General features: G+C 55.9%; 1 protein-coding gene across 1 annotated transcript in view; it reads left to right on the top strand.

Annotated features, from left to right (window-relative positions):
* Positions 1-17,874, top strand: part of Gpr45 (G protein-coupled receptor 45) — a 38,990-nt gene extending 21,116 nt beyond the window's left edge. The window contains exon 2 of the mRNA XM_005004472.4: positions 14,684-17,874. Within this exon, the coding sequence (XP_005004529.1) occupies positions 14,934-16,052 (1,119 nt within the window). The 5' untranslated portion in view covers positions 14,684-14,933 and the 3' untranslated portion in view covers positions 16,053-17,874. The remainder of the gene's footprint in view (positions 1-14,683) is intronic.
* Positions 17,875-25,015: the final 7,141 nt, after the last annotated feature.

Genomic DNA, 25,015 nt, shown 5'->3' with positions numbered 1-25,015 from the left:
AACTGTGTCTCTAAAGGCTTGGAATGTGCACGCGTCTATTTCCTCTAATAAACACAGCATTTTGCTGAGAACTACCAGCTGGTCAGGCCAACAAGCACTGTGCACCCGGCTTCAGAGTCACAAGGATGCTCCCAAGTGCCCCAGCTCGAGTCTCAGTGTCTCCTCCATGGGACTGCATGTTCCCGCACTTGAGCATGAGGAGACTATCAGGAGAGACATAGGGCAGAAGTCTCTTCAGCTTTGACTCTGTGGACAGCGGAAGTCAGCATCTGAATGTCAAGTTTACGGTGCAGGGCAGGCGAGCAGCAGGCTAGGCTCTTCCAGTGGATGTAGGGCTGTCCTAGCTGGGAGATCTGCTGTGGAATGGCTCTGCTGGGAAAGGGAGATTTCTTTTTTGCCAGGGTAAATTTCTTTTGTTATTAACAATCAATTTTTATGAACATTGCATCTAAATATGCACAGATAGCTGCACCACTTGAATGATTACTTCCAAAACAAAGACAGATGCTTTTGTGCACCTGCAGTTAGGTCTTCCTCTGGGCTGTTTATTCCTCTTTTAAATGGGTCATTTTTTTTAAACCTGGGGATGAGGCAAGAAGACAAAGGTAACTCCTGGATATAGCATTGCAGCACGGGGCAGAGGCTGGTGGAGACCTGGAGGGCCCCAGTGGAGGCTTCCTCAGACCTCCGGAAGAGCTGCTGGCTGAGCAGTGGTCTGGGAACAGACTGGCATGGAGAAGTGGAAGATGGAAGGGAAGGAGGAGAGGCAGGGGCGCCTCTCGCCACCAGCCTAGCTGTGCCATGGGCAGCAGCACTGGGAGGCCCAGGGAGAACGTCTGAGACTGTGATGTTGTCTGTCCCCGCTTCCTCCGTGTGGTGAGGGGTCCACTACAGAGATGGAAAAAGTGCTGGACAGTGTCCCCGCCAGGAGCGCGGCTTCAGCACCACGGACAGCTCCCCGCGGCACCGCAGGGAGACCAGGTCAGGGCCACCGGGCCCTTCCAGCGCGCCCAGCCCAGTGTGGAAGCAGTGGCGGGGCTGGAGGGCTGTGCCAGTGACCCGCAGAGTGCGCAGAAGCGCAGCAGCCTGGTGGCCAGGTGATCCAGGTGGCCAGGTGGCCCACCCCAGGAAGAGGGCGGGCATCTTCCCGTGTTTGAGTCCCCGCACACCACATGGCGACTGGAACCCTGGCTTCTCACTGCCGGGGATCACGAGGCCCCCCGAAGTGTCCCACTCCCATGAATGATGACCTCTCCCTCTCTTCATCGTGACTCAAAATAGGAAGTTCTAGGACACTGGACTGCAGGAAATGGACCTCTGAGTTGTCACTGCTGAGGTGCTGCAGGTGCCCTGGGTCTCCAACGTGCCCCCCACTGTCTGGATTAGAAAGGAGTAAGGAGTGATCGGAATACACAGTAGATGCTTAAATTTCAAAACGAATACAGGAAAAGGCATATTTCAATGAAATACCTTTCAAGTACTTACCCTGCTTCAAACATACTCATCCTGTCTTTCTTGTCACTTTCTGAAGCAGCTATGGAAGTTCCTTTCCTTTTGGTTTTGTTTTTGAAATGGGATCTGACTACATATTTCAGGCTGGCCTTGAACTCACTGTGTAGCCCAGGCTGACCTTAAACTCACAGGAACCCTCCTGCCTCAGCCTCCTGAGTATAGGATTATGGGTGTGCACCACCCTGCATGGATGTAGAACCCCTGTCTCATGAGTGTTCTTACAAGATGTGATAAAAAATACGATGAGTACTGCTAGAAGTGCCATCCAACAGTTAGGGAAAAGTGTGACAGTGTGTCCTAATCCACCTTCTGCACCAGATCTCCCAATGTCACAACGACCGTGACAACTCAACATTTTGAATCAATTCAGGACACGGAAGCAGCCAGGACAGCACAACAGAAGACGCCCGGATGGTGGGCAGAGGGTGTCACAGTGAGCGGATTAATTGCAAGGTCTTTTACTACAATATACTTCTAAAATTTAAATATCTGTCACATTTGTCCATGGTACCACCTTCCTCTAACTGGGCCACAGGAACCACCACCCGCCACCATCTCTGGTTCCAGGTCAGCTGACCCACCTCCGACCCCACGTGCCTCCTTGGAGGAAAAGACACTGTGGTCCCACGTGTGGGTCTGGAAATGTCACCTCAGCAGGCTCCTCCAGTGCCATACAGGTGTGGGGCATGGGGTGAGGCTTGACCCCAGATTGGCCGGATGCACTGTGATACAGGACACGTGCCCCCACGCCTACACTTTGCTGCACTGCCCGTATGGGTGACTCTGGGCGCCCTTGAAGCTTCCCTTACTTTTGCAAAGCAGGCTGATGTGTCACCGACCTCAGGAGGACCCCTGGTGGCCACTGTGATGATCTCAAAGCCACACTCCCAGCCCAGGAGCCTGTTGGGGGCCCGGGCAGAGACGGCACCACTGCTAGTGGTTACTTCTTTCTAAATTTGAATTTAAAAATTTGAATTATGTTAAAAATACATATACTATAAAATTTACCATTTACCATATCATTTTTAAGTGTTCCATTCAGCCGAACAAAGTGCATTTTCATGGCTGTGCAGATCTCTAGAATTCTTCCATTTGTGAAACTGCAGGTCCACGCCTTTCCCTGCCTCGGGGAGCTGCCTTTCTGTTCCTCAGTCTGACCAGCGTAGGTCCCAAGCGCTTCTGGGGCCACACTCCAAGTTTATCCATATTGGAAGACACATCAAAATGTTCTTCCTTTGGGCTGGGGATTTAGCTCAGCAGCATAAGTGCTTGCCTTGCAAGCGCATGGTTGTGAGTTCGATTCCCCAGTACAAAAAACTTTTAAAATCTAAAAAAAAAAAAGTTCTTCCTTTAAAAACTAAAGGTTTGATTTATGTGTATAGTGCAGTTTTGATATCCATTTATCCATCACTAGACACTCAGGTTGCTTCCACCTTTTATCAGTCGAGGATACAGCTGCTATGAACATAGATATGCAAGCATCTCTTCAAGCTCTTGCTTTCAGTTCTTTGGGGTATGTATCCAGTTGTAGGGTTGCTGGATAGTACTCTGTGTTAGTCATGTGCCCATCACTGGACCAAACACCTGATACCTACAATTTAGAGGAGGAGAGTTTCATTGGGCTCATGGTTTCCGGAGACTCAGCCCATGGTTAGCTGGCTCCAAGGCAGGAACATCATGGCGGAAGGGTGTGGTGGTGCAAAGCCTCTTAGCTCATGGTGGCCAGGACACAGAGCAGGGAGCAGCACAGGATAGGAGCAGGTATGGACCCCAAGGCTGCACCTCCATGACCTGCCCAGACATGCCAGACGCATGTCTTCCTAATGCCCTGGCCAGTTTACGAGCCAATCAAGTTGACAGTCTAGCTTCACTGGCACATTATGGCAATCTTATTTTTAATTTGCTTCTATTTGTGACTTACTTCTATTTTTGTGTTTTTAACTTTTGGAGAAACCTCCACACGGTTCTCCATCATGACCGCATCATGTCACATTCCCACCGCTGGGCACTGAGATCCCACTGTCCCTGCACCCTCACCAGCATGTATCATTTTCAGGGGGGTGCTGGTTGCCATGGTGGCATCCTCTTGGGCAATGAGGGGACCCCCATAGCTGGGGCCAGCAATAAGGTGGTCAGGGATGGGAGGCACCTTCCCTGCACTCTGTGCCCACTCACCCCTCCTTAGGGAAATGTCTGCTAGGTCCTTTGCCCATCTTTGAATCAGGTTATTTGCTTTCTTCTTGTGTTTTAAGTCCTTTATATTCTCTGATATCGGCCACTGTTCAGGTGCCAGTCTCGAACCGTCCCTCTTGCCCAGTGGGTCGCCTTTCATTTCTTTGACTGTTTCCTTTGCTGTGCGCAAGTCCTAGAGAGCGTGCGGTCCCATTACCTGCGCCTGCTTCCACCTCACTGCCAGGATTCAAGATGGTTGCAGAATCTGCATCCAGCGGCTCCCCACACTGCTCCTGGGGGTTTTCAGCTTCCACTTGTGCTGCAGCCTGGACCCCGCTGCTGCTGACCCTTGCTTGGCCAGGGCTTTCCTAGATCAGATGGGATGCTAGGGAGAGAGGAGTGCACCAAGGCGCGTCTTCCAGCAGCTACCCGGAGCCATCCTGTGCCGGCTGCCTCCTTCCTCTGGGGAGGCCTGGGAGGGCCTGGGGTGCTTGCTCCAGGACGGCGCCTCCATGCCAAGCTCTTAGTAGCCTTCAAGGGTTCTGCAGGGCTGGCGTCCTACCTGCCCATTCAACAGTCCTCTGAGCCACAGCGATGGCTTCCCTGTGGTCCCAGTGCAGGTTTGTCTCGAGTGCTATCTCTGCCTCGGCTTCCCTCCACATCGGGAGTCCAGATGCCCTGAGAAGGCAGGCCGGCTGCCCACTGCCCGGGGCTGGCGGGGCTGCAGTGACCCGATTTGACCATGAGTGAATGGACTTGCCCAGTCGCCTGGTGTCCCCTTGCTTGCGGGGGACAGGAGAACTGTTTTGCCACCCACTACCCCGCTGTCAGGGTGGCTATGCCCACCCGTACCACAAATACCCTGGGGAACTGATATGATCAGTTGCTTCTCACTATGACACCAGGCCTGAGGGCCATCACCCCATGTCTGCATGTCCTCAGGGTCCCCCAAGGCAGAACCAATGGTGTGTGTGTGTGTGTGTGTGTGTGTGTGTGTGTGTGTGTGTGTGTTGGAATATTTTAAGGAACTGACTCCCTAACAGGTGGGATCAATAAGGGCCAGGTTGAAACAGCAGCCACCAGGCCAGGGACCAGGGCAGCTCAGCAGTGCAGCTTCCTGTCCAGCTCAGTCCTCTCCTTCAAAGAGGGCCTCTGACTGCCGGAAGCTGCCTCAACCTCCCCCTGCCCCAGCCCTGCTCTGCGGCCACCTCAACCTCCCCCTGCCCCAGCCCTGCTCTGCGGCCACCGTTCCACTCCTGCCCCCAGGCTGGCATCACGCGAATCGGGAAAGCTTCCTAAAGGAGCCACCAGGACCAGAGTGGCCAACGCGCATCACACGTGACCCAAGTGGTCAGGGTGCAGAGCCCTGTGTGTGACTCAGGGCTGAGGGGTGACAACTCCTCCTTGTACTAAAGCAACGAGGTTCTCAGGCCACATGTGTGGTGACATCGTGGCTGGCACCAAAGTACTCCAGGCACCAAAGTGCCACACCTGAGGGCACCCCACCTGTCACCATGAGCCCTCACAGTGTGGCGCATCCCTGGCCCAAGAAACATTCAGAGCCATTTGGTCCTTCCATACACAGTGACCCAGTGTCTCTGACTTGGTGAGCTCTCTGCTGTGGGCCAGGGACACAGAGGACAGGCACACCTTCTGCCCCCAAGAGAAAGCAGCAGACACTAGTTATGGGACAGCAGCACAGTGTGCATGTGACAGCATCAGTTGACCCATTCCTCCTTGGGATCCAGGATGCTGGGGTGGCGCTTGGTAAGTTTGAGCCACACAGAGAACATCAGAGAGTGAGAGCAGCCTGTGCCAAGGCCCTGTGGCAGCAGGGAGCAAAGTTTGAGCCTAGGCATGGCTAGAGGGACTGAAGATGAGGAGAAACAGGGAAGTACCTGGATGTGAGGGCCAGACACCAAGGTTCAGGGGGGCCTAGGTCCTCTGTAACTGCCTGCATCCCTCTTCCAGGAAGTGTGGAGCCCCCTCAAACTGGAAGCCAGGGTGACCTGAGCTGCCCTGGTCACTGTGCCCAGCAGGGGTCCAGGAGGGCCCAGACAGGAGCAGGAAGGAAGCCAAGGCACACCACGCAGTCAGACTGCAAGGTTTCCACCTATCCTCAGCAGCTGTGCCGAGAGAGGTCCGTGTGCTGGGGAGAAAGGGGCTGTCACACCTGCAGGGTCCCTGGCCTGGGGTGGGGTGGGAGGAGGACAGGACAGCAGGACAGGACAGCAGTGCCAAGGAGGCCTCCCCAGTCCCCGTCAGCCCCCAGACAGCCAGTTGTGCATCTGTCCTGAAGGAGAAATGGCCACTATTCCCAAGTCTGAGAGTCCTGGTCATGCACCCACCATGCCTTGGGAGCTGTGGCCAGCCTCAGAGTCTGGGCCTCAGGATCTGGGCCCTGGCCTCAGCTCCATGTCTGAGCTCTCTTCTAGGCTTCCAACCCCTCCCAGCCCTCTGCGTCCAGAAGGGGCTGCATCATTAGGTGAGAACAGAGGGTCCCCATGTGCAGTAGGCACGGTACAAGCAGCCAGGGTCCCCAGATCTCCCCTGTGCAGCTGGCTTGGCACTGGTGACGGGGTGACCCAGGCACAGTGAGAGCATCTGAACTCTCTGCACAGGAATGAGCTTGTGAGCATGATGCACCCAGCTACTCTGGAGGCTCTTCCTCCGCCTCCAGTAATGATGTAACTGTCGCCTGCCGCTGCCGCTGCCGCTCTGCTTTATAAGCTTTTTAATTTTTAAACTGTTTCACTCTGCTTTACTAATAGCTTAAACTGCAAGCATGTCTTACAGCTGTTCAAAAGGTACTCCTTTATAACCTTACTTTACAAGCTATTTCCTAAGTGCATTGTTTTGTTTTGTTTTGTTTTTTTAACTTTTTGTTAAAAACCAAGACACGCCCCACCTCGGCATCTCGTCCAGAGGGAAAGGCTTCAGGCCTTCAGGACGGTAACCCCTCGGCACTGTCCCCTCCTGCAAGTCCCACCCTTCTTCCATGACCCCTAGGCCTGCCTGAGGCTCTGTACAGGTGACCCCTCAGCAGTGAGAGGAGGACACTAAGGAGACTAGCGAGGCAGGGCGCAGCAAACATGTAAACCGTCACCGTGTGGCTGTCACCACCAGCACTGCGTGGTGTCCACCCTGGGCAGTGATGAGTGGGTGCATGTCATGTGAGTGGGTGCTCCACTCCCACGCACCAGGCTGCGACAGGAAGGTGTGGGTACCAGCACAACCTTCAGGGTCACCACATATAAACCTGCTCCGAGGGCTCCATGGACTCGTGTCCGCGCCTGGAGCAGTCACAGCCATGGAGGCCACAGGGATGGTGCTCAGTGGGGGTGGGGCTGGGCAGGAGGAGACAGTGGCGGCTCAGTGGGTGCAGAGCTCTGGCTGGGAAGGGGGAGGAGCTCAAGGCTGCTCCCGCGGGCATCATGAGTGGGGCTCCCGGGACTACACCGTGCAGAAGGGCGAGGTGGTAGATGTGACAGCTCTTTGCTGCAGCTCTCCATAAAGTAGGGGGGCGGGGCTCTTTGGTGTGCCTGGTCAGTCTGAGGGTCCCATCTCTGAAATGCATGGGACCAAGGGAACCAAGAAGTTGGGAGGATTTGCAGGTTCAAGAGGAGATACCCTGAAGATGAGGCTTGAGCCCATGAATTCCATCATGGTCCACCCAGATACAGTATTTTTAATGATCTTGGGCACTAATCTGAGTCTCATGGTTCACTTGGTGCCTCTGGAGGCTTCAGGATCTGGGTTTCTGGATGTGGGGGCCATGCTGTCACCCACCACAGGTGTGTGCACAGCTAGGGTGCAGGCGTGTCTTCTCCTTACCATTTCCCAAGTACCTCACAGGCCACCACTCCACCCCACCCTGGGCTCTCGGCTCTCTCTGGGGCGGAGTCTTCCCCTTACTCTGCGCTGGAAGCTTTGTCTTTGCAGAGAGGGGTTTGCCCCTCACTGGGAAGTTTTCAGGCTCTAACCTATGTCCCCGGACTCTCCTGTGGCAGCCTTCCTGCCCCACAGCTCCGGGAAGCTGTATGTATTACAGATTCACGTTTAATTCCAAGTCTTCGCCATCCCTGCGAGTCAGCCTTACAGTGATTTAAGAAAACACTGTTCTTACCAGCACTCGGGAAGCTGAGGCAGGAGGATGGTTGCAAGTTCAAGCACAGCCTGGGCTACAAAGTGAGCTCGAGGCTGCCTGTGCTGCATAGTGAGACCCCATCTCAAAAAGATGAAAAGAAATCACCATTCCCTGCCAACTACCCACTGCTCTCACCCACCTTGAGGGAGTGCCCTCCGACTCCTCCCCTTCCAGCACCTGGGCTCAGCTCCCCAGGTCTGTTTATCACTGTGGCGTTGGGGGGGGCCACCCAGGGGGTAGTGACTGTCATCGTTCCACAGGTTCACCACCCCAGCTCCCAGAGGCCGAGTGGCAGCAGAGGGGACAGGGCTCTGTGCTGTGGGCTCTGCGGGAAGGTGAGGCAGCCAGGCTCAGGGTGGTGAGGATGGTAATCCCGACAGGCTCAGCAGCACAGGGGTAGCATGGTGACAGCGCCTGTGGACATGGCCAGGAGTGGGAGTGGGAGCCGGAAGAAGACATGGCCGGCTATGGGCTCTGGTTGGCCGGCCTGCCTGAGAGACATGTGTCAGCAGTATCCCTCCTGCGCTATCCTCAGGTCATCTGCTGTCTCTAGAACTCCATGACCCTGAAGGACACTCTCCCCCAGCTCCTGCCACCCCGCCCAGCATCGAGAGGACAGAAAACAGTTAATGAAGATTCCACCTTCCCCAGCTCACCATCCAGGGCCACCTTTGGCACACAGGCTTTGGGACCACTCCAGGGAGGGAGATACCATCACCTACAGCAAAAATGCCCTTGCTGCACTGGCAGCGAGGCCTGGGAGCAGCCCAGGGCCCCAGGCTGCCAGCTCATCCCACGTGACCCCTGCCAGCCGCATGCTACCTGCTTCATTCACAACTGCATCAAGCTGCTGCCTGCCTGCTGGGCACCACAGGCTCTGTGAGAACCTTAATGAAATGAGACGTAAACACTGCTCAGCCGCTGAGGGGAGCACAGGAACTCCGGGTCTCAGACAGCAGCGTCCTGAGGGTGCCATGCGTGGGTGCGGCATGTGGTGTGTGCAGATGTGTGTGGTGTGTGCTCTGGTATGTGTGCATGTGTGTGTGACACTGGGCTCTGCCCGGGCCTCTGCCCACTAGGTGAGCGCCGTTCCCTGGAGCCAGTCCCTGGCCCGAGACTTCTCTATTCTTGTTTGCTTTTCTCTTCTCTCTTTTATGAAATGTCTTTCGTTTTATCTTTCTACTGTGGCTGCAGAAATCAGAATTCTACACAGCGTTCACAAGCTTGGCCCCGGGGTCTACTACAAACCATACTCTTTGACCCGAGGCCTGTACTGCACTATAATAAACCTTCTGGTAAAAGTCATAGAAAAACAATATTGTTTTACTTTATATTTTGGCAGTTTATTTTTGAGACAGGGTCTTACTACATAGTTCAGGTTGGCCTTGGGGTGACTCTGTACCCAGGCTCGTCTTGAACTCATGGCAGTCCTCTTGCCTCAGTGTCCCGAGCGCTGGAATTACACCCAACCAACTATATTTTGAGAATTTTTATCTCCCAGAAAATGATCTCCCTGCTGTTAACTCCCTAGGTTATTATAGAATAGAGAAGGAGGGGTGGTGGTGGGGGCACAGAGACAGAGGGACAGAGGGACCTAGGGACAGAGAGACAGAGTTAGAAGGACAGAGGGGCAGAGAGAGAGGTACAGAGAGACAGAGGGACAGAGGAGAGGAGCAGAAGTGAGGAAAAGAAGTTTTCTTAGGAAATAAAAACTAAAATACTGTTTTGTTGAGTAGTATCTTCTCCAAACAGTAACGTTCTAAACCAGGGAGCTTTTGGGTTTGTGCTTCTGTGTTACTATGAATCCCCTGGTGCCCAGACCAGGGTTTTTAGCACTAATTCATCTGGGGGAAGACAGGGTGCCTCCATGTCTAGGCGGAGGTGAGCTGGGCAGCTGTGTCCTCCTCCCTGACTTCCTGCCCACTGGGAGCCCTGAGCGTGGCCTCCCTCAGAAGCAGGGTCCTCACAGGTGTGGTGACGGTAAGACAACGACGTGCTGAGCCGGGCAGAACCTGGATCTAAGGCTGTCATCCTGGGACAGGGGCAGGCAGGAGGCCATGGGAAGACAGAGCTGGAGCAGGGAATGAAGCGCTCAGGGGCCAGGAAATGCCCAGATGCTCCAGGGCCTCCAGGAGCTGGGGCCGGGAGGAAGGCCCTTCTCTGTAGCCCAGAGCCGTGCCAGAGCGCCGCCCTGCTGACTGCCGATGGTGCTGGGGCTCTGGCTGCTAGAACTTCGAGGGAGTGCATTCTGTTCTTCACAGCTGGCCAAGTGCGTGTTGGTTTCTTATCGCTTTCAAACAGCTGAATAGTCCAGCATCAGGTGGGCCCTGGTCTGGGTCCTGGTGGCCAAAGGTGATCAATACCAAGTCTGTAAGGGGCACAGAAGCGGAGATGGGGAGGTGGAGGAGGAGGAGGAGGAGGAGGAGGAGGAGGAGGAGGAGGAGGAGGAGGTGCCTCTCAGGCACCACAGAAAGCACATCATTTCATTCCCGTACGGCGTCCTCCAGTGGTGTCTCTTACTGTCTCTGCTTCACACATTGGGACAATGAGCTGCAGGCCTCCCTGTAGTCACACAGCCTGGAAGGACTAAATCCCTCCAACACCTCTCAGAGTGCAGAGCTTCCCAGAGTCCCAAAGCAGCCTCCCAATTTGAACAATATAAAAAGCACCATGATTCTGGGTGTCCACATGATGAGCTCAGTCTGGGTCCCCTGCCCACCTCTTGTTGGGAGGTGTGTTCAGATAGTCAAGAAGGACACAGGAGTCCAGGGCTCCAAGCTTCCTTTCAAGGAGCAAACACTCTTCATCACCATCTTTCCAGCCAAACACAGCAACTCACATTTGAGATGTGAGGGTTGAGTCAACTCTCTGGCCAAAAAGCAAAGGCAATACAGTGGCACCAAGGTAGAGAAAGGCTTTTCTATAAATGGAAACAAAAATCCAGACACAAACCTTTTATCCTTCGCAAAAAATTAACTCAAAATGGTCCACAGACCTAAATTTAAGATACAAAACCATAAACCTCCTAGAAGACAGCGTGGAAAATTTAGGTGACCTTAGGTTTGGTGATGACAGTTCTGCTACAACACCAAACCATGACCCACCAAACAAAGAACTGATTCCTGGAATTGCATTAAAATCAGAAGATCTGCTCTGTGAAGCATACTTTTGAAAAAAGCCACAGATAGAGAAGAAATATTTGCAAAAGACACCTCTGCTAAAGGGCTGTTAGGCAAATACACAACTCTTAAAACTCAACACATAAGAAAACGAATGACCCAATCAAAAGTTGAGCCAACACATGAGAGGAGACACACAGGAAAGCATTTGCAGGATGAGATGACCTTGTACGTAATTACAGAGCTTCAGGTTAAACTGCAGTGAGAGAACAAGACCCATGTGGCAGAGCAGCCAAGGTCCAGAACGCAAAGCCTCTTGGTGCCTCGCTCACCATGGCTGGCCTCCAAATGGTGCAGCCTCTCCAGAGGCAGCTTGGGGCTCCCTTGAAGCTCACTACACTCTTGGTGTGCGGTGCAGCACCGCACTCCTACCCCTGGCAGCTAATGCGTACACTCACACAAAGCCTGCACACAGATCTTGGCAGCTGCTTTACCCCAGTCGCTAGAATTTGGAAGAAACCAAGATGTTTACCTTGGTCTGTTTAGACCACTATAACACAAGGCCCCAGCAGGCAGTGTCCGAATACCAGAAATTTATTTCTTGCAGTTCAGGCTATCGGAGAGGCCAAAGCAAAGTGTCCCTGTCTTTCAGGTTATGCACCCCATCATGACAGCTCTTCCCTCATCACCTAATCACCCCCACCCTGGAGCTCCATCTCCTGTTACTATTTTCTTGCAGTATGGATTTCACCCTATGCATCCGGGTAGAGCGCCAACCCTCAGGCCCCAGCTACATGCATTGGTAGGCGAATGGAGGACACTCGGGGATTTGACGCCTTTCAGCAACATGGAATTGTCAGGCCACGGAATGAATGTGTGTCAGGATGTAAAGAAGCCTCTCAGGGAGGCTGCCTGGCGCTGGGGAAGAGCATGCCTAGGGGAGCAGAAAGATGGGCAGTGCTGAGGGCCCAGGCAGAGGAGAGTGTGCACCGCAGAACGCAGGGACGTCCACGCTGGGGGGGGGGGTGTTTCGGTGGAGCCCTGGTCCAAGGCCCTGGATGCCGAGGCGACCCAGAGGTCAGGAGTCCATGAAGGGCCCAGGACTGGCGGAGTTACCTGGGAATTGGATGGCTGGGGGGGAGTCACTAAGGGGAGAGGGGCATCGCCACACTTTTCTCCCAGTGCTGTAGACTCAAAAGAGCTTGTGACTTGAGTCTCTGGGAAAGTACAGGGTGACCTCAGAGGGACAGGACAGTCCAGGGCCGCAAGTGACCCCTCGGGCGTGCAGGACTCTGGCAGCTCCCTGCTGTAGACAGTGGATTCTCTACATCACCAGCGCAGCCCAGGCATCTTTGCCTCCCACCACCACTGCTGGGCCCAGGGGCACAGGGCTGTACCTCCCCAGTGAGGGACGCTGGGCTCCCACCCTGGCTCGGCCAGCGAGTCCGCTGTGAGGCCTGGGTTGTCTGCACTGTGTTTATGTGGTGCTGGGGACCAGGACCTTCCCACGGAGCTATACCCCAGCCTTTTTATTTTGAGACTGGATCTTATTAAAATTGTTAACTTGCCCAGGCAGGGCTTGAACTTGTGATCCTCCTGCCTCAGCTTCCTAAAACTGGATATACCACTGACACACAGACCATATTCAAAGAAAAGTAGAGGAGATTACCGATACCTAACAGGCAGAGTTCATCATTTGATCTTTGTTTTCCACAGAAACTACTAGGTAAATATTAAAGGAATAAATTATTGTTCAGGGTCTTAGAAACTTAGTTTTAACCCTAGGCTCTTTATAAAAAGTCTTTTAATACAGCATAAAAAGTACCTGGCAGGGTGTAACAGCTCAGGAAGGGCTGGCCCTCCTCGAAAGTCTGGATACCACATCCCGCCAGCTGGAAAACTCTGACCTGGGTTGGCCAGGGCTCTGCAGAGCCCATCATGGAGGAGCTGGCAGAGCACTCAGGTGGGGCTCCAGCTCTGTGACCACCACAAGTGGTGAGACTCCCTGAAAAACGTGCCATGTTGGCGGGAGCTTCTCTTAGTTCCCTTGATCATGGGAGGAGAGACCGAGGCTGAGCATAGGAGCACGTCCCAGGCCACCAGCTTGGAAGCAGAGCAAGGCCACAGCCTGCGTCTGAGTCTCGGCTGTGGGGCTGCCCGGCTTCCTAAGGGCCTGACCTCCATGTGGCACAAGGCCATCCTGGCTCTGTGGTGCATGCTTGGTGCTATATGTTTCACCTAGGCAGCTTCGTTAAGCTTTGTCTCGTTCCCTGCTTGCTGACACCTATAGCCTGGGGGGTCTGGGGATGGACTGGCCTCCGCAGTGTCCTCTGTCTCAGGAAGGTGAGCCCTGCCCTCTCCTCCACGCACTGCAGATGCCAGGGGGAAGGGGGCCAAGGGCTAGTGGGGGCGGGGCCACCACTGGAGCCTTCATGTTCTTAGTCTGTACCAGGACCTCTTTTTGGAAAGTAAATTAAAGCCACTCTTATGCAGTTCAGCCAGTGACGGCTCAGAGACATTAAGGCTCTTTACTAGGTGCTGGAAATTCTGCCAGGTGGGTCATAGTGACCACTGAATAACATTTTAAATGGATTAAAGATCATTTAATTAAAGCTCATGATAGGAAAATGTTGTGATAACTAAATTATGTCTCAGTAAATGTGTTAAAGCATTAAAATATCTTCGAAAATAATTTACCAGGACACAGGAGCTGCATCTAAAAAAGGGTTTTTTTTAGCAGACTTAGGTACATTTTTGATTTGGTTTTCTTTTTCCCAAATTAGGAAAATGGCATAGATAGCAGTTTAACACCGGTTTTTAAGGAAGCAGGGAAGGGGAAGGGGTCCTGCCACAGGGCTGGCCCCAGGGGCGCCTCTCCAGCTGGGCTGGCAGCAACCGCCGAAGGTCCAGGTGCTGGCACTGAGCTTTAGGCGAGACCTCAGACTCAGACTTCTGAGAAGTACTGGAATTGCTGACAGTTTAGTGGCTCTTAGAGGGGCCCTGAGTACATTTGCATAGTGAGATGAACGCGAACCACTAGGGGCCTGGGGTGGAATGTTACGGCTTTCATCTAGAATGCTCTGACAGTCTCACATGTTCAGAGACTGGACTTGTGGAAGGTGATTTGATTGTGATGGCGCCATAGTCCTCAGGGCCAGCATCTAACAGAAGTTGGCTTATTTCCGGCTTCACTCGGCCACACTGCTTAAAACTTGAGGTATTACATAAACGTTTAGTACGTAAATGCAAATTGAAAGGTACCTTCCTCCTGAGCCATGAACACAGCGCGGATTAGGTTTTCCTGGACTGCTTGACAAGAGGTAAGTGACACACGTGTGATTGTCCTCTCGCTGCTGCAGCGTGGCTAAGTCACCCAGGGACAGGTCCAGTCCCCCTGCTAAGAGACCCAAATCCCTGCAGAACGACACGGCATTTGCGTGGAAGCTGTGGTGCCCTGCTAAGTCTTTCTAGATGACTCACAGCACCCGAAGGGCAGTGGCTGCTGTGTAAGCTGTCGCTGTGTCACTGAGAGAAAGACAGGGAAAAGCTCCATCGGTGTCCACCCTGCACATGATTGGGTTTTCTGAGTACCTCCTATCCCAGCTGGCTGAAGCCAGGAGCATGCTGTTGCCCAGCAGAGTGTCCGTTTGTACTGCCCAGTGCGCTCATGCCCCCACCTCAGCACCCCCTGAGAAAGCCTGACTCCCTCTCCCTTCTCTCCCACCCACTCCAGGCTGCAGAGCATCCATGCAGGAAGCAGGGGACACAGTCTGTGCCCACAGAAGGAGCTGGCTGGCCATGACTGATGCTGCACCTCCCGGCTGTTGAGCCCCGAGGAAAGTATTTTTCCTGAGCACCCAGCCGCAGGAGCCCTGAGGACACCGGAGGGGAGGATGCAGCCAGCAGGCAGAGGGTGGGAGCCCCCAAGGCGCTGAGGGCCAGGCCTTCTGCCCTCCCCATCCCTGCTCCTGCCAGCCCCCACCATGGCCTGCAACAGCACCATCTTCCTGCCCTTCCAGCACCTGCAACTGAACGTGAGCAACACCTCGGGCGTGGCAGCCACGCCGCTGTCCGCTCCCCTCCGGATCTCCCTGGCTGTCCTGATGCTGCTCATGATGGTGGTGGGCTTCCTGGGCAACACAGTGGTCTGCGTCATCGTGTACCAGAGGCCGGCCATGCGCTCTGCCATCAACCTGCTGCTGGCCACCCTGGCCTTCTGCGACATCATGCTGTCCCTGGGCTGCATGCCCTTCACTGCCGTCACCCTCATCACCGTCCACTGGCACTTCGGGGACCACTTCTGCCGGCTCTCAGCCACGCTATACTGGCTCTTTGTGCTGGAGGGTGTGGCCATCCTGGTCATCATCAGCGTGGACCGCTTCCTCATCATTGTCCAGCGCCAGGACAGGCTAACCCCGCGCAGGGCCAAGGGGATCATTGCCGTGTCCTGGGCCCTGTCCTTCTGCATCGCCGTCCCCTCGCTGTGGGGCTGGACAGTGGTGGAGGTGCCTGCTCGTGCCCCGCAGTGCGTACTTGGCTACACTGAGCTCCCGGCCGACCGCGCCTATGTGGTGACGCTGGTGGTGGCCGTGTTTTTTGTGCCCTTCGGTGTCATGCTCTGCTCCTACCTGTGCATCCTCAACACGGTGCGCAAGAACGCAGTGCGAGTGCACAACCAGTCAGACAGCCTGGACCTGCGGCAGCTGCCCCGAGCCGGACTGAGGCGGCTGCAGCACCAGCAGCAGGTCAGCGTGGACCTGAGCTTCAAGACCAAGGCCTTCACCACCATTCTCATCCTGTTTGTGGGCTTCTCGCTCTGCTGGCTGCCGCACTCCGTCTACAGCCTGCTGTCGGTGTTCAGCCGCAGCTTCTACTACGGCTCCTCCTTCTACGCCGCCAGTGCCGGCGTCCTGTGGCTCAGTTACCTCAAGTCTGCCTTCAACCCCATCGTCTACTGCTGGAGGATCAAGAAGTTCCGCGAGGCCTGCGTGGAGCTGCTGCCACAGACCTTCCACCTCCTCCCCAGGGTGCCCGCGCGGATCCAGCGGCGGATCCGGCCCAGCACAGTCTACGTATGCACCGAGAACCAGTCCGCTGTCTAGGCGTGGGGCTCCCTGCAGCTCGAGTCTCGTCCAGGTCTCTCGGTGACTGTTGAAGCACCAAGTGCTCATTGTCCCTCACGGGCTGCGGGACCACCTTTGCAGTTTGGGCAGGTGAATTATTTATGTTTCTCACAGTAGAACAGGTCAGGCAGGAGCTGCAGGGGTGCCACGCACACAGGGAGCAGGCTGCAGGGATGGAAAGAGCGAGGGAGGAGCCAAGAGGAAGTGGGCAATGGGCAGGGCAGGGTGTCACTAAGGTACTCACAGAGCCCTTCACACCCCGGTGCCAGGCTTGAACCGAGACACCCACCAAGGGCCCAGCCATGTCCTGGGCCATCGTCCATTCCACTTGTTACCAGTGTTCTTTGGCATGGCTAGGGGCTGTGGGCTCTGGGTGCCACGTGGGGCTCTTTACATTGGTCAAACGACCGTTCCTGAAGGTGCCAAATCCTCCCTCCTAGAAAAGAACAGAAGTTGTGCTGGGAAGCAGATGGAGTGAGCACCACATGCGAGTCCTTGGGGTGCCACGGAGCCGTGCGTGGCTCACAGCGTGGAAGGTGCAGTGGCAGTGAGGAGGCATCCTGGCTGCTGACACAGGTCCCTGCCCTCTTCTGCCCACACCGCCCATCCTTCCTGGTGTTCTGGACACCATGACAGGGAATTCGCCCATGAGCAAGTATCCATAGTGATTCTCTGTTTACACATTTCCCTACATACCCGGGGCTCCAGGGCCTTGGGGGTGCACTGCATGGGGACCAGCAAGGGAGCAGGGCCAGGGGCAGGACAAGCAGACTCCCATCTGGGCCCCCAGGTCCCTGGAGCCTCTGCTCCTCCTACCTCACTCACACCACTGCTACTACTGCCGCTGCAGGGCCACCTGTGTGGGTCAGGGTCCAGGAGTGCAGATGCCCCAGGTGACCGCCCTTGAGCCCTCCACCCAGCCACTACGCCCAGCCACCCACTGCCACCCTGAGCTCCCAGTGCTGGAAGGCGACCTCCCGAGCTCCCTTCCTCCCAGCGTCAGCTCTGAAGAGTGAGACGTTCACAAGAAGCTCAGAAAAGCTGCACCTAGCTTGGACTCCAGCAGGGATTGGTTGAGTCACCCTACTCATTCCACCTCCTTTTCCTAGGTCTCAGTTTCCCCATTTGTCAGCAGGTCTAGGGGACATCTAGGTGACCTCACCCTCCAACTCTAATGTGGGTTTGTTTTACCATCACTGTCCCTTGCACTCATGTCCCCCAGCCACGCTGAGAGCATGCACGGGGCCTCCTGGGTGGGAGGCAGAGGAGGACAGTGGGGCAGGCCAAGCCAGAGGCAGCACCAGGCTCCTCCCAGGGTCCCAAGGCCACCAGGCATTGCAGTTCCCTGCTCCTTTCTTGGTAGCTCCGGTTCTCACGGCTGGTCGAGGGCTAGTGATGGAGACACGAGGCGGGGGGAAAAGAGAACATAACTCACAGTGCTCTCTGCCCAGGCTGGGCTGTTGAGAAGGAACTGATGCTTTCTTTGCCAGCCAAGATGCAGGACAGCCGCCTGAGATGGCCCATAGTTCCATGTCCTGGCCAGAGCAGGGCTTGCCTACGGCTCTTGGGGACAGGGTGCCTGGTGGGCCCTGAGGTGCAGCCAGGCCCTGGGGACCACCACACTCAGGCACCTCTCCTCCTGTCCTCATAGCAGAGAATTTATTCAGAAATCGGAAAACTGAATGAAGATAACAAAATTTACATCAATCCATGTCATGTGGTGTATGCTGAACAGTATTGTTTCAAAGTAATAATTTTGTATATGTTTTAAATAAAGTACCGTTGCTTTTTCGGTGTATAAGGTCACATCCTTGCCAAAACTCACACCAAGTCCACTAAGAGCTAGCCTAGGATGCAATGCCTAAGGCTCCTTTAGCTTCACTCAGGCTGCTGGAACAAATCGAATGGCTGACTTGAATTTGCTGTCATTCAGGAATCTGGGGAGCCCAAGTCCAGGCACCAGCAGGTGTGGTGCCGCGGGGCACAAGCTGCTCCCTGTGAGCAGAGCAGAACAGGTTCCCCTGCCTTCTTGTGACCAGGTCATCTCCCACAGCCCTCTCCCTTACTACAATGGCTCGGGGATGGGGTTGGACTCATGCATCTCGGGAACCACCAAACCCTGGCCACAGCACCCCTGAGACCAAAGGATTTCAGGAAGCCTGCAGCCTGCAAGTTGCTAGCGAAGCCACAAAGCCCGCAGGGCGTCACAGCACAAGGACAACCAGAGACAGAGCACCAGGTCTCCCTGCGGGGCAGTTTGTTTCATTCCCTTGTATCATGCCTTCTACAGAATTGGGGGCCAGCTGGCCAGTGTTCACACCTGCCCCACCTCTAGGGCTCTGGAGGGAGCAGGGCCCCCCTCACCTGGTGCCAACGATTTGTTTAGTTTTCATCTTCACTTTCCCTGGGGTTTCCCTGAATCCCAGGGTTGGTGCAAAGCCAGAGTCACACCTAGCTTGTCCCTGTGGGGGCCAGGTGGGGGCCAGGTGGAAGACAGCTGCCACCATGGTGATGCCCCATTCCCACACATCAGCTGGCCCTGGGCTCCGGGAAGAGCCTTGGAAACGCGTCACAAACAGGGCTGCATGCTCAGAGGTCTGGAGCTGACCCATGGCAGACAGTGATAGTTGAGGTGCTCAAACCCAGAGACGTGGCATGGTTTCCACACAGGAGCCGGCACTTCCTCTTGAGCCCCTTCCATTGTCCCCAGGTGACTCAGACCTAGAACAGCGTCAGTGTGGTGCACACAGCTGTCATCCCACGTGCAGAGACCACAGGGTTGGGATGCGCACGTGCAGAGGAAGTCGCTCATACAGGAACCTCTCCCTGCTCAGCTGGATCTACAGATGCAAACCAGGTAAGGACCAGCAGGGGGATGGTGAATCTTACAGCTGTTGTGCCAACTGCAACAATACCTGCCACCTTTTGCTCTGGAATCATGGTCTCCATGGTTAGGACAGAACAAAAACAGAGGTTCCGAAATGGCTGTGGGGTTCCATATGGGTCCCTGTCTGCCGTTCTGAGCCCTGGTGACCCTCACTGCTCACAGCTCGCAGTACACGCTGCCAGGGACAGGGGCCTTTAGGGGAGCATCTCTACGGCCTGGAGGAGGCCCCATTCAGTTATTTAATGCCCAGCCCTGTAGCTGGGAGAGCACAGTGGTCAGCCTCAAGGTCCTCCGCAAATGAAGGGGCTCTAGAAGGCTCTGCCAGCCCTGGGCTGCCTCACTGTCTGCCACCGGGCAGTGCCACACCCCCATCCCTGGTCTTTGAAACAGGTGGTCCTAGCCCGAGCGCCAAGGGAAGCATGAACCATGGAGGGGTATGGCTCAGGGGTTGGCACCTGCCCAGCTCTGCAGAGAATTACACAGTGCACAAACTCCTTCTGAAGGCCCGTGTCATCTGCTGGGGAACCGGAGAGCAGCTCAGGGGTACAGCACTCGCCTGATGCATGCAAGGCACTTGGTTCCACCCGTATCAGCACCACACATCCAAAAAATGAAACAGTGCAGGCACAGGACTGTGCCCAGGGCCGGGCTGCAGCAGACACTGCAGTGCCAAGGCACCAGTCACCACAGGTGTGCAGCCTGCCTGCATCCTGCCGGGGTTTGTCCTCTCTGGGTAAGGGTGCAGCCAGGAGGTTAATTTAGTGGACGCACACACAGAACTTGAAGCACTTTGCTGATAGGGACCCATTTATTAGAAAGAACATCACTAGGCCTCTGGGTGAGTGGCAGCTGAGAGGAGCTACCCAGGGCGAGGTGTGAGTGAGGGGTGCCAAACTTTGGGGCCTCTGTGTCCCCCCTCCCCTGACTTCCCCGTTCGTCTGCTGGAACCTCTGAGGCCCATCCCTCGGGCTCTACAGCGGCTTCAGTGAGCAGGCACCATGCGTTGCCTCCTTGGTTTGTGGAGCTCAACCCCATCTCAGCTCAGCTCCCCTCCATGGGGACTGAGTGGGGCTGAAAGGTGCTGTCCTAGAATCAGGCCTTGGTCTTCCTAGGGACCAGCCTCGTCCTGAAGCTCCAAAGAGACCCAACCACCGCTGCCACCCCACGGCACACGAAGGCTGCTCTCACTGTTCCATGTCCCTGCACGTCAGAGGTAACAGGCAGGGGTGGCTGCACATGCTTAGGTCACGGTATCAAGTCCATGTGGCGTCCTTTAGCTCAGGCCTGGCCGATAACGTGCACTGAAGCAAGGAGCATGGCGGGACTCAGTGGGCAGCTGTGCGTGGTAGCTCTGCCCTGCCTGGCTCTGCCCATCGTTTACTGTCAGAGCTGCCCATGGGGTGTGGAGAGGAGCAGGTTCACTCGTGTGCGAACCCCACCTTGGCCGGAAGAAGGAGCAGCACACGCAGACCGTTCACTCCGACTGTCCTGCACCACGGCATCTCTGGGGACCCAGGAGGCAGGAAGCAGCTGGAGCACCTCTGGGGTAAACAAGAACCAACACAAAGGTGACTGGACAGACAGACAGATACCAGAAGCTCAGGGCAATGAGGCGGGTGCCCTGCTCTACGTGGCTTTCAGGATTTAGGCTCCTTTACCCCATGTCCCAGTGTCCCTCGGGGCACTGGCATCTCTTTATGGTCAGTCTGGGCCCAGCCACTTCTGTGTTTCAGGGTTTGACAGGGGACAGGTAAGACAACCCTGCCAGCCCCTGGCCAGCCATGGTCATGTGGCCATGCTTAGCTGCCAGGAAAGGGGTGTCAAGTGTACCCAGCCATCACCAGCTCATGCCAAAGAGAAGGATTCGTATACCAGCACATCCCACAGTTAAACAAACACGCACAGGAGATCCCAGGGCACAGGGGAATTCTGGAGTCCTACACACACGTTTCTTAAATGAGCATTGCTCTCGGTAACAAATGTGTGTCAGCTGCCTGGGGCCAAGACAGCCGCCCCTCTCTTCACCCCTGCCCTGCAGTTACCAGTCTTCTGTTCAAAGCACAATGTGCCTGCATCCATGCCTGAGTGAAAGAAAAAACACCACCTTAGACCTTCTGGCCCCAAAGACTGGAGGCAGAAATGCTACACTGTTTAAAATTTGCAGCCAGAAAAGGATGAACTCTGTCAAGACAAGAAAAAAAAAAAAATTACCGTTTCAAACAATAAGCCAACAACACTGCCTGTGACCACTTTGGCCTGTGGGCTTGATTATGCTGGGAAAAGTTTCAGGCTGTGGAATGGAGCAGAGGTCGTCATGGCAGCGTGGAGCAGGACACGGGTAAACCTAGTCACTTAACTCCATAAGGAGAGGCGGGGTACGGAGGCCCTGGCCCGGAACCTGCTTCTGGCTTCTGTAGCAACGAGAGGAGGTTGTGGGCTGTGCCCTCCCCGGGGCAGGTGTCCAAGGCTGCTTTTGCATTCAGAGTCCCTCTGCTCTCTGGGCTTCATCCTGGAGAGTGAGGACAAGGCCGGCAGAGGCCCGCAGGTGACTGCCACCACATCCCCGTTACCAACAGGCCGCTTTCCCTGCTTCCTGAGTCCTCTCTGGGCATTCATAGTCCCTGGAGCCCAGGAGATAATGGCCCAGCTCGCTTGGCGGGTTGCTGCTCCTGTGCACGGTCCAGGTGAGCTCGGCTCTCCTTTCCTCCTTGTGGACATGCTGCTGCCCACTTCCGGAGGCTCAGCAGTGCGCGGTGGCCAGGAAGCCTTGGGATGCTGCGTTAGGAGTGCCAGTTCCCAGGACCGGTAGACCAGGGCCCACACTTCCAAAAAGGCACAGGGAATAGCAGAAAATGCAACTGGCTCTCAGTGGACGGAGGTAAGGGAGAAGCACTGTGTAAAACTCAAGGCTCTTTCTCCCGAGGCCTCCGACGTCTCCAGGCCTGGGTCAGCCTGGCACTGGCAAGCACTTCCCCACACAGAGGCTGGGGCCCGGACCCACCCCTGGGATGGCACTGGTGGCTGTGGTACTCCATTGTCTTCAGCCAGGCCCAGCCAGGCCCCTGGGTGCTTCCCGCATCCTCCAGAGTCTGCAGTGCAAGGCTTGTGTCCCACTCTTAACCTCTGCTCCCATCCTGGGAGCCTCCTCCTCTGCCGCCATGTGTCCTCGTTGTCCCTGGCCTTCCTCGCTGCTGTCCTGTTTCTCGATGCTGTAACAGGACACCCGATGGTGGGCACTGTGGAAAGCAAAGTCCTCAGGGGGCTCACGGTTCTGGAGGCTGGGGTGGGGATGGGGGGCCAGGAGCAGTGCGTGCCCTGTGGCTTCAGCCGAAGGCGTCTCTTGGAGGATGAGTGCTCTGGCTGAGGACCCAGCCACTCTGCACCCACGGGAACAGACCTGACCCGGTGTCCACGCTTGACCATCCCCACAGGCCATGTCATCGGCACCATGGCAGGGAGCGAGTGGGTTCCTGGGGCTCCCACAAACCACTGTGCCCCTTCTCCCTGTGCTTCTCCTCAAGCCGTGCCAATCTGAGAAGGCACCGACCCACTGAGGCTGGGCATCTGGATTCTGTAGGAGAACTGCACACTTCACACCTAGACAAGGGTTTAGAATGCTCTACACACTGGCCCACATCCAGACGCAATTGCTCCCTGAAGAAACAGGAGCAAAACAGCCAACATGTTTACTGGATCCTTTTAACACCCAGACAGAGATATCCCTCCCCACCATGCCGGGTCTCTGGGCAGAGGCCAATGCCCCAGCACACTCTGGGCACCACCGTCCAGGGCCACAGCCTGGACCCCCCTGTGTCAGCCTCTCACACACCGGGTCACCCCAGGTAGGGACCAGACATCAGGACCCTCTGCCCATAGACCCCAACATGATTCAAAACTGCCGGTGCTCAGGGCCCCGCCCGCCTTGGTGGCTCTTCCCCACCCATGGCTCCTTCCCATGCCTGTGCCCAGCTGCTTGAGCAGTCCAGGGTGTCACCTCGGCCTGTGCCTATCCGTGGGGGCTGCGTCACCAGTTGCCCTCCCAGTGGTCCTGACCCGCCAGCCTCAGTGCACCTCAAAACTTCTATTAGATGCTGTCTTTCAAAGCTCAGTCCTCCAATCATTAAACACTGACAACATTGACAGGCGGAGGAGTGAATGGCGACATGGCCCTGAGGGCGCTCCTTTTCACTCCTCTGCCTAAGATCAGGGTAGGGCTCTGGCACCACCTAGCAACTCTGCAGCCCTCCCCAGCCTGTGGGCTCCTCAAACTCCATGCTGAGCTCTAGCAAGTCCTGGGGGCCAGGCAGTCACCCTCCTCAGACACACAGTTCGCTCCTCACACGGTGCAGTGAAGGATGATGATGGCTGAAGGCAGGAAAGGAAAAGCCTGTCCCTGTGGAGGGCTCTCTGTCCGCGGCCTGGCAAGTCCTCCCATCTGTCCTGTGGTCCTCTACAGCACCATCCTCCAGCTCTGCTGCTGTTGGGCTGGACGGTGAGCGTGGGGCAGTCAGTACTACTGCGACACCCTGGGGGGACAGGGCCCTGACAGACCCACACATAGACCTTTCCTGTTGCCCACGCGAGGCGTGTGAGACGCTTATTCCGGGTCAACATCGCAGGGCCACAGGCACCCAGGCCACATGGAGCTGCTGGGCGGTGATGTTTAGAAGAGCCGGGTGGTCCAAATGGTGGCCTTGCCTGTGGGAGTGGCATCATGGCTGCAGGCCGAGGGTGAGCATCACGCCCTCTATACCCCCCCCAATCCTCCGGGGCACCTGCACCCCTCTGCTCACAGCCTCTGCTGTGGCTCTCAGGCCGTGGGTTCAGACCAAGCTCCAGCACCATCTCCCACTGGAGATCACGGGACAGCATGGTTTTCACGAGTGTGTGGCCCTGTCCTCGGTTTCTCTGTCACACACGCGTGCTCCATCAGGGAACGCTGATGCACATGGCCTGTGTCCTGACTGGGCCGGGCTGGACTGACCCGCTCTGCCACTCACTCTCTGGACCTGCGTGAACAGGGACTATTTGCAGTGACTGAGGTTGGTGTAAATCAAGCACTCACAGGATACCAGCACTTCCTTTGCTTGCTCAGGTGGGTTTTCAGGGGGCTCCCCACTTGCCGTGCCCCCACTATGGAGAGGTGCTGCCTGCCTCACAGGCTCTGTCCCTCTCTGAGGCTGTGTCCCGCTGCCTCAGGACACAGGGGAGCACAGCCCTTCTTATCCTGCACCCCAGCCCTGCAGTCATAGCTTGATCGCCCACAGGTGAGGAAGGAAATGGCCCTGCCTATCAGTCAGCTCCTAGGGTCAGCAGTGTCCAGATGCCCGTGTCCCCAGGCAGAAAGATCTACACTGTGAAACAGGAATCAGAGGGGATGGACCATGAGCTGGGGATGGGCACATCTCTCCCTCCCCGGGGTGCCGCAAGAGGCTAAGGAGCCACAAGGGGACACACCCAGGAGGCCCAAGCTTCCCTCCTGGCTGTCGAGCTGCTTCGCACAAAGCTCAGCAGCTGAGCTGTCATAGCAATAGTGGGGACCCTCGTGTCTATCCCTGGGAATGTCACCACAGGAGTGGGGGATCCTTAGGTCTCCTCGGGACAAGGGCTGTGCTCTGGTTGGAACCCATGCCCAGGGCCTGCCTGAGGCCACTCTTGGGCTCTGTGTTAACTGCAGGGAGGAGAGCAGGACAGTGCATGGGTGGGTGCAGAGGGCAGGCAGCAGGTTCTCCTGTAAAGGTCCTGTGAGCACTAAGGAGCGATTCTAACTTTACAGAAAACTACACGTGTAAGGAGTCCATGCAATCCCCTCAAAGGCCCAAGCACCACTGCTCAGGTGACCCCTGAAGGCCACAGCAGGCCACCTAGGAGAGTCTGACCTAAAGGAGGCTGCTCAGAGGATGGAGGGGTAGGATCCTGCAAGGCCGGATGGAGTCTGGGGCTGGCACTGCGGAGCCAGCTCAAGCTCTGGAACTAGACACTAGTGGTGATGGTGGGCATGGGCGTCACCGTGTCACTGGACAATTTTTATTTTAAAAAGAAAACATACCAAGCA

The sequence above is a fragment of the Cavia porcellus genome, unplaced genomic scaffold (genome assembly GCF_034190915.1).
Source record: "Cavia porcellus strain 051 isolate PalLab524CR breed Dunkin Hartley unplaced genomic scaffold, mCavPor4.1 scaffold_18, whole genome shotgun sequence".
Lineage (NCBI taxonomy): Eukaryota > Metazoa > Chordata > Mammalia > Rodentia > Caviidae > Cavia > Cavia porcellus.
This window is presented reverse-complemented; position numbering and strand designations above follow the sequence as displayed.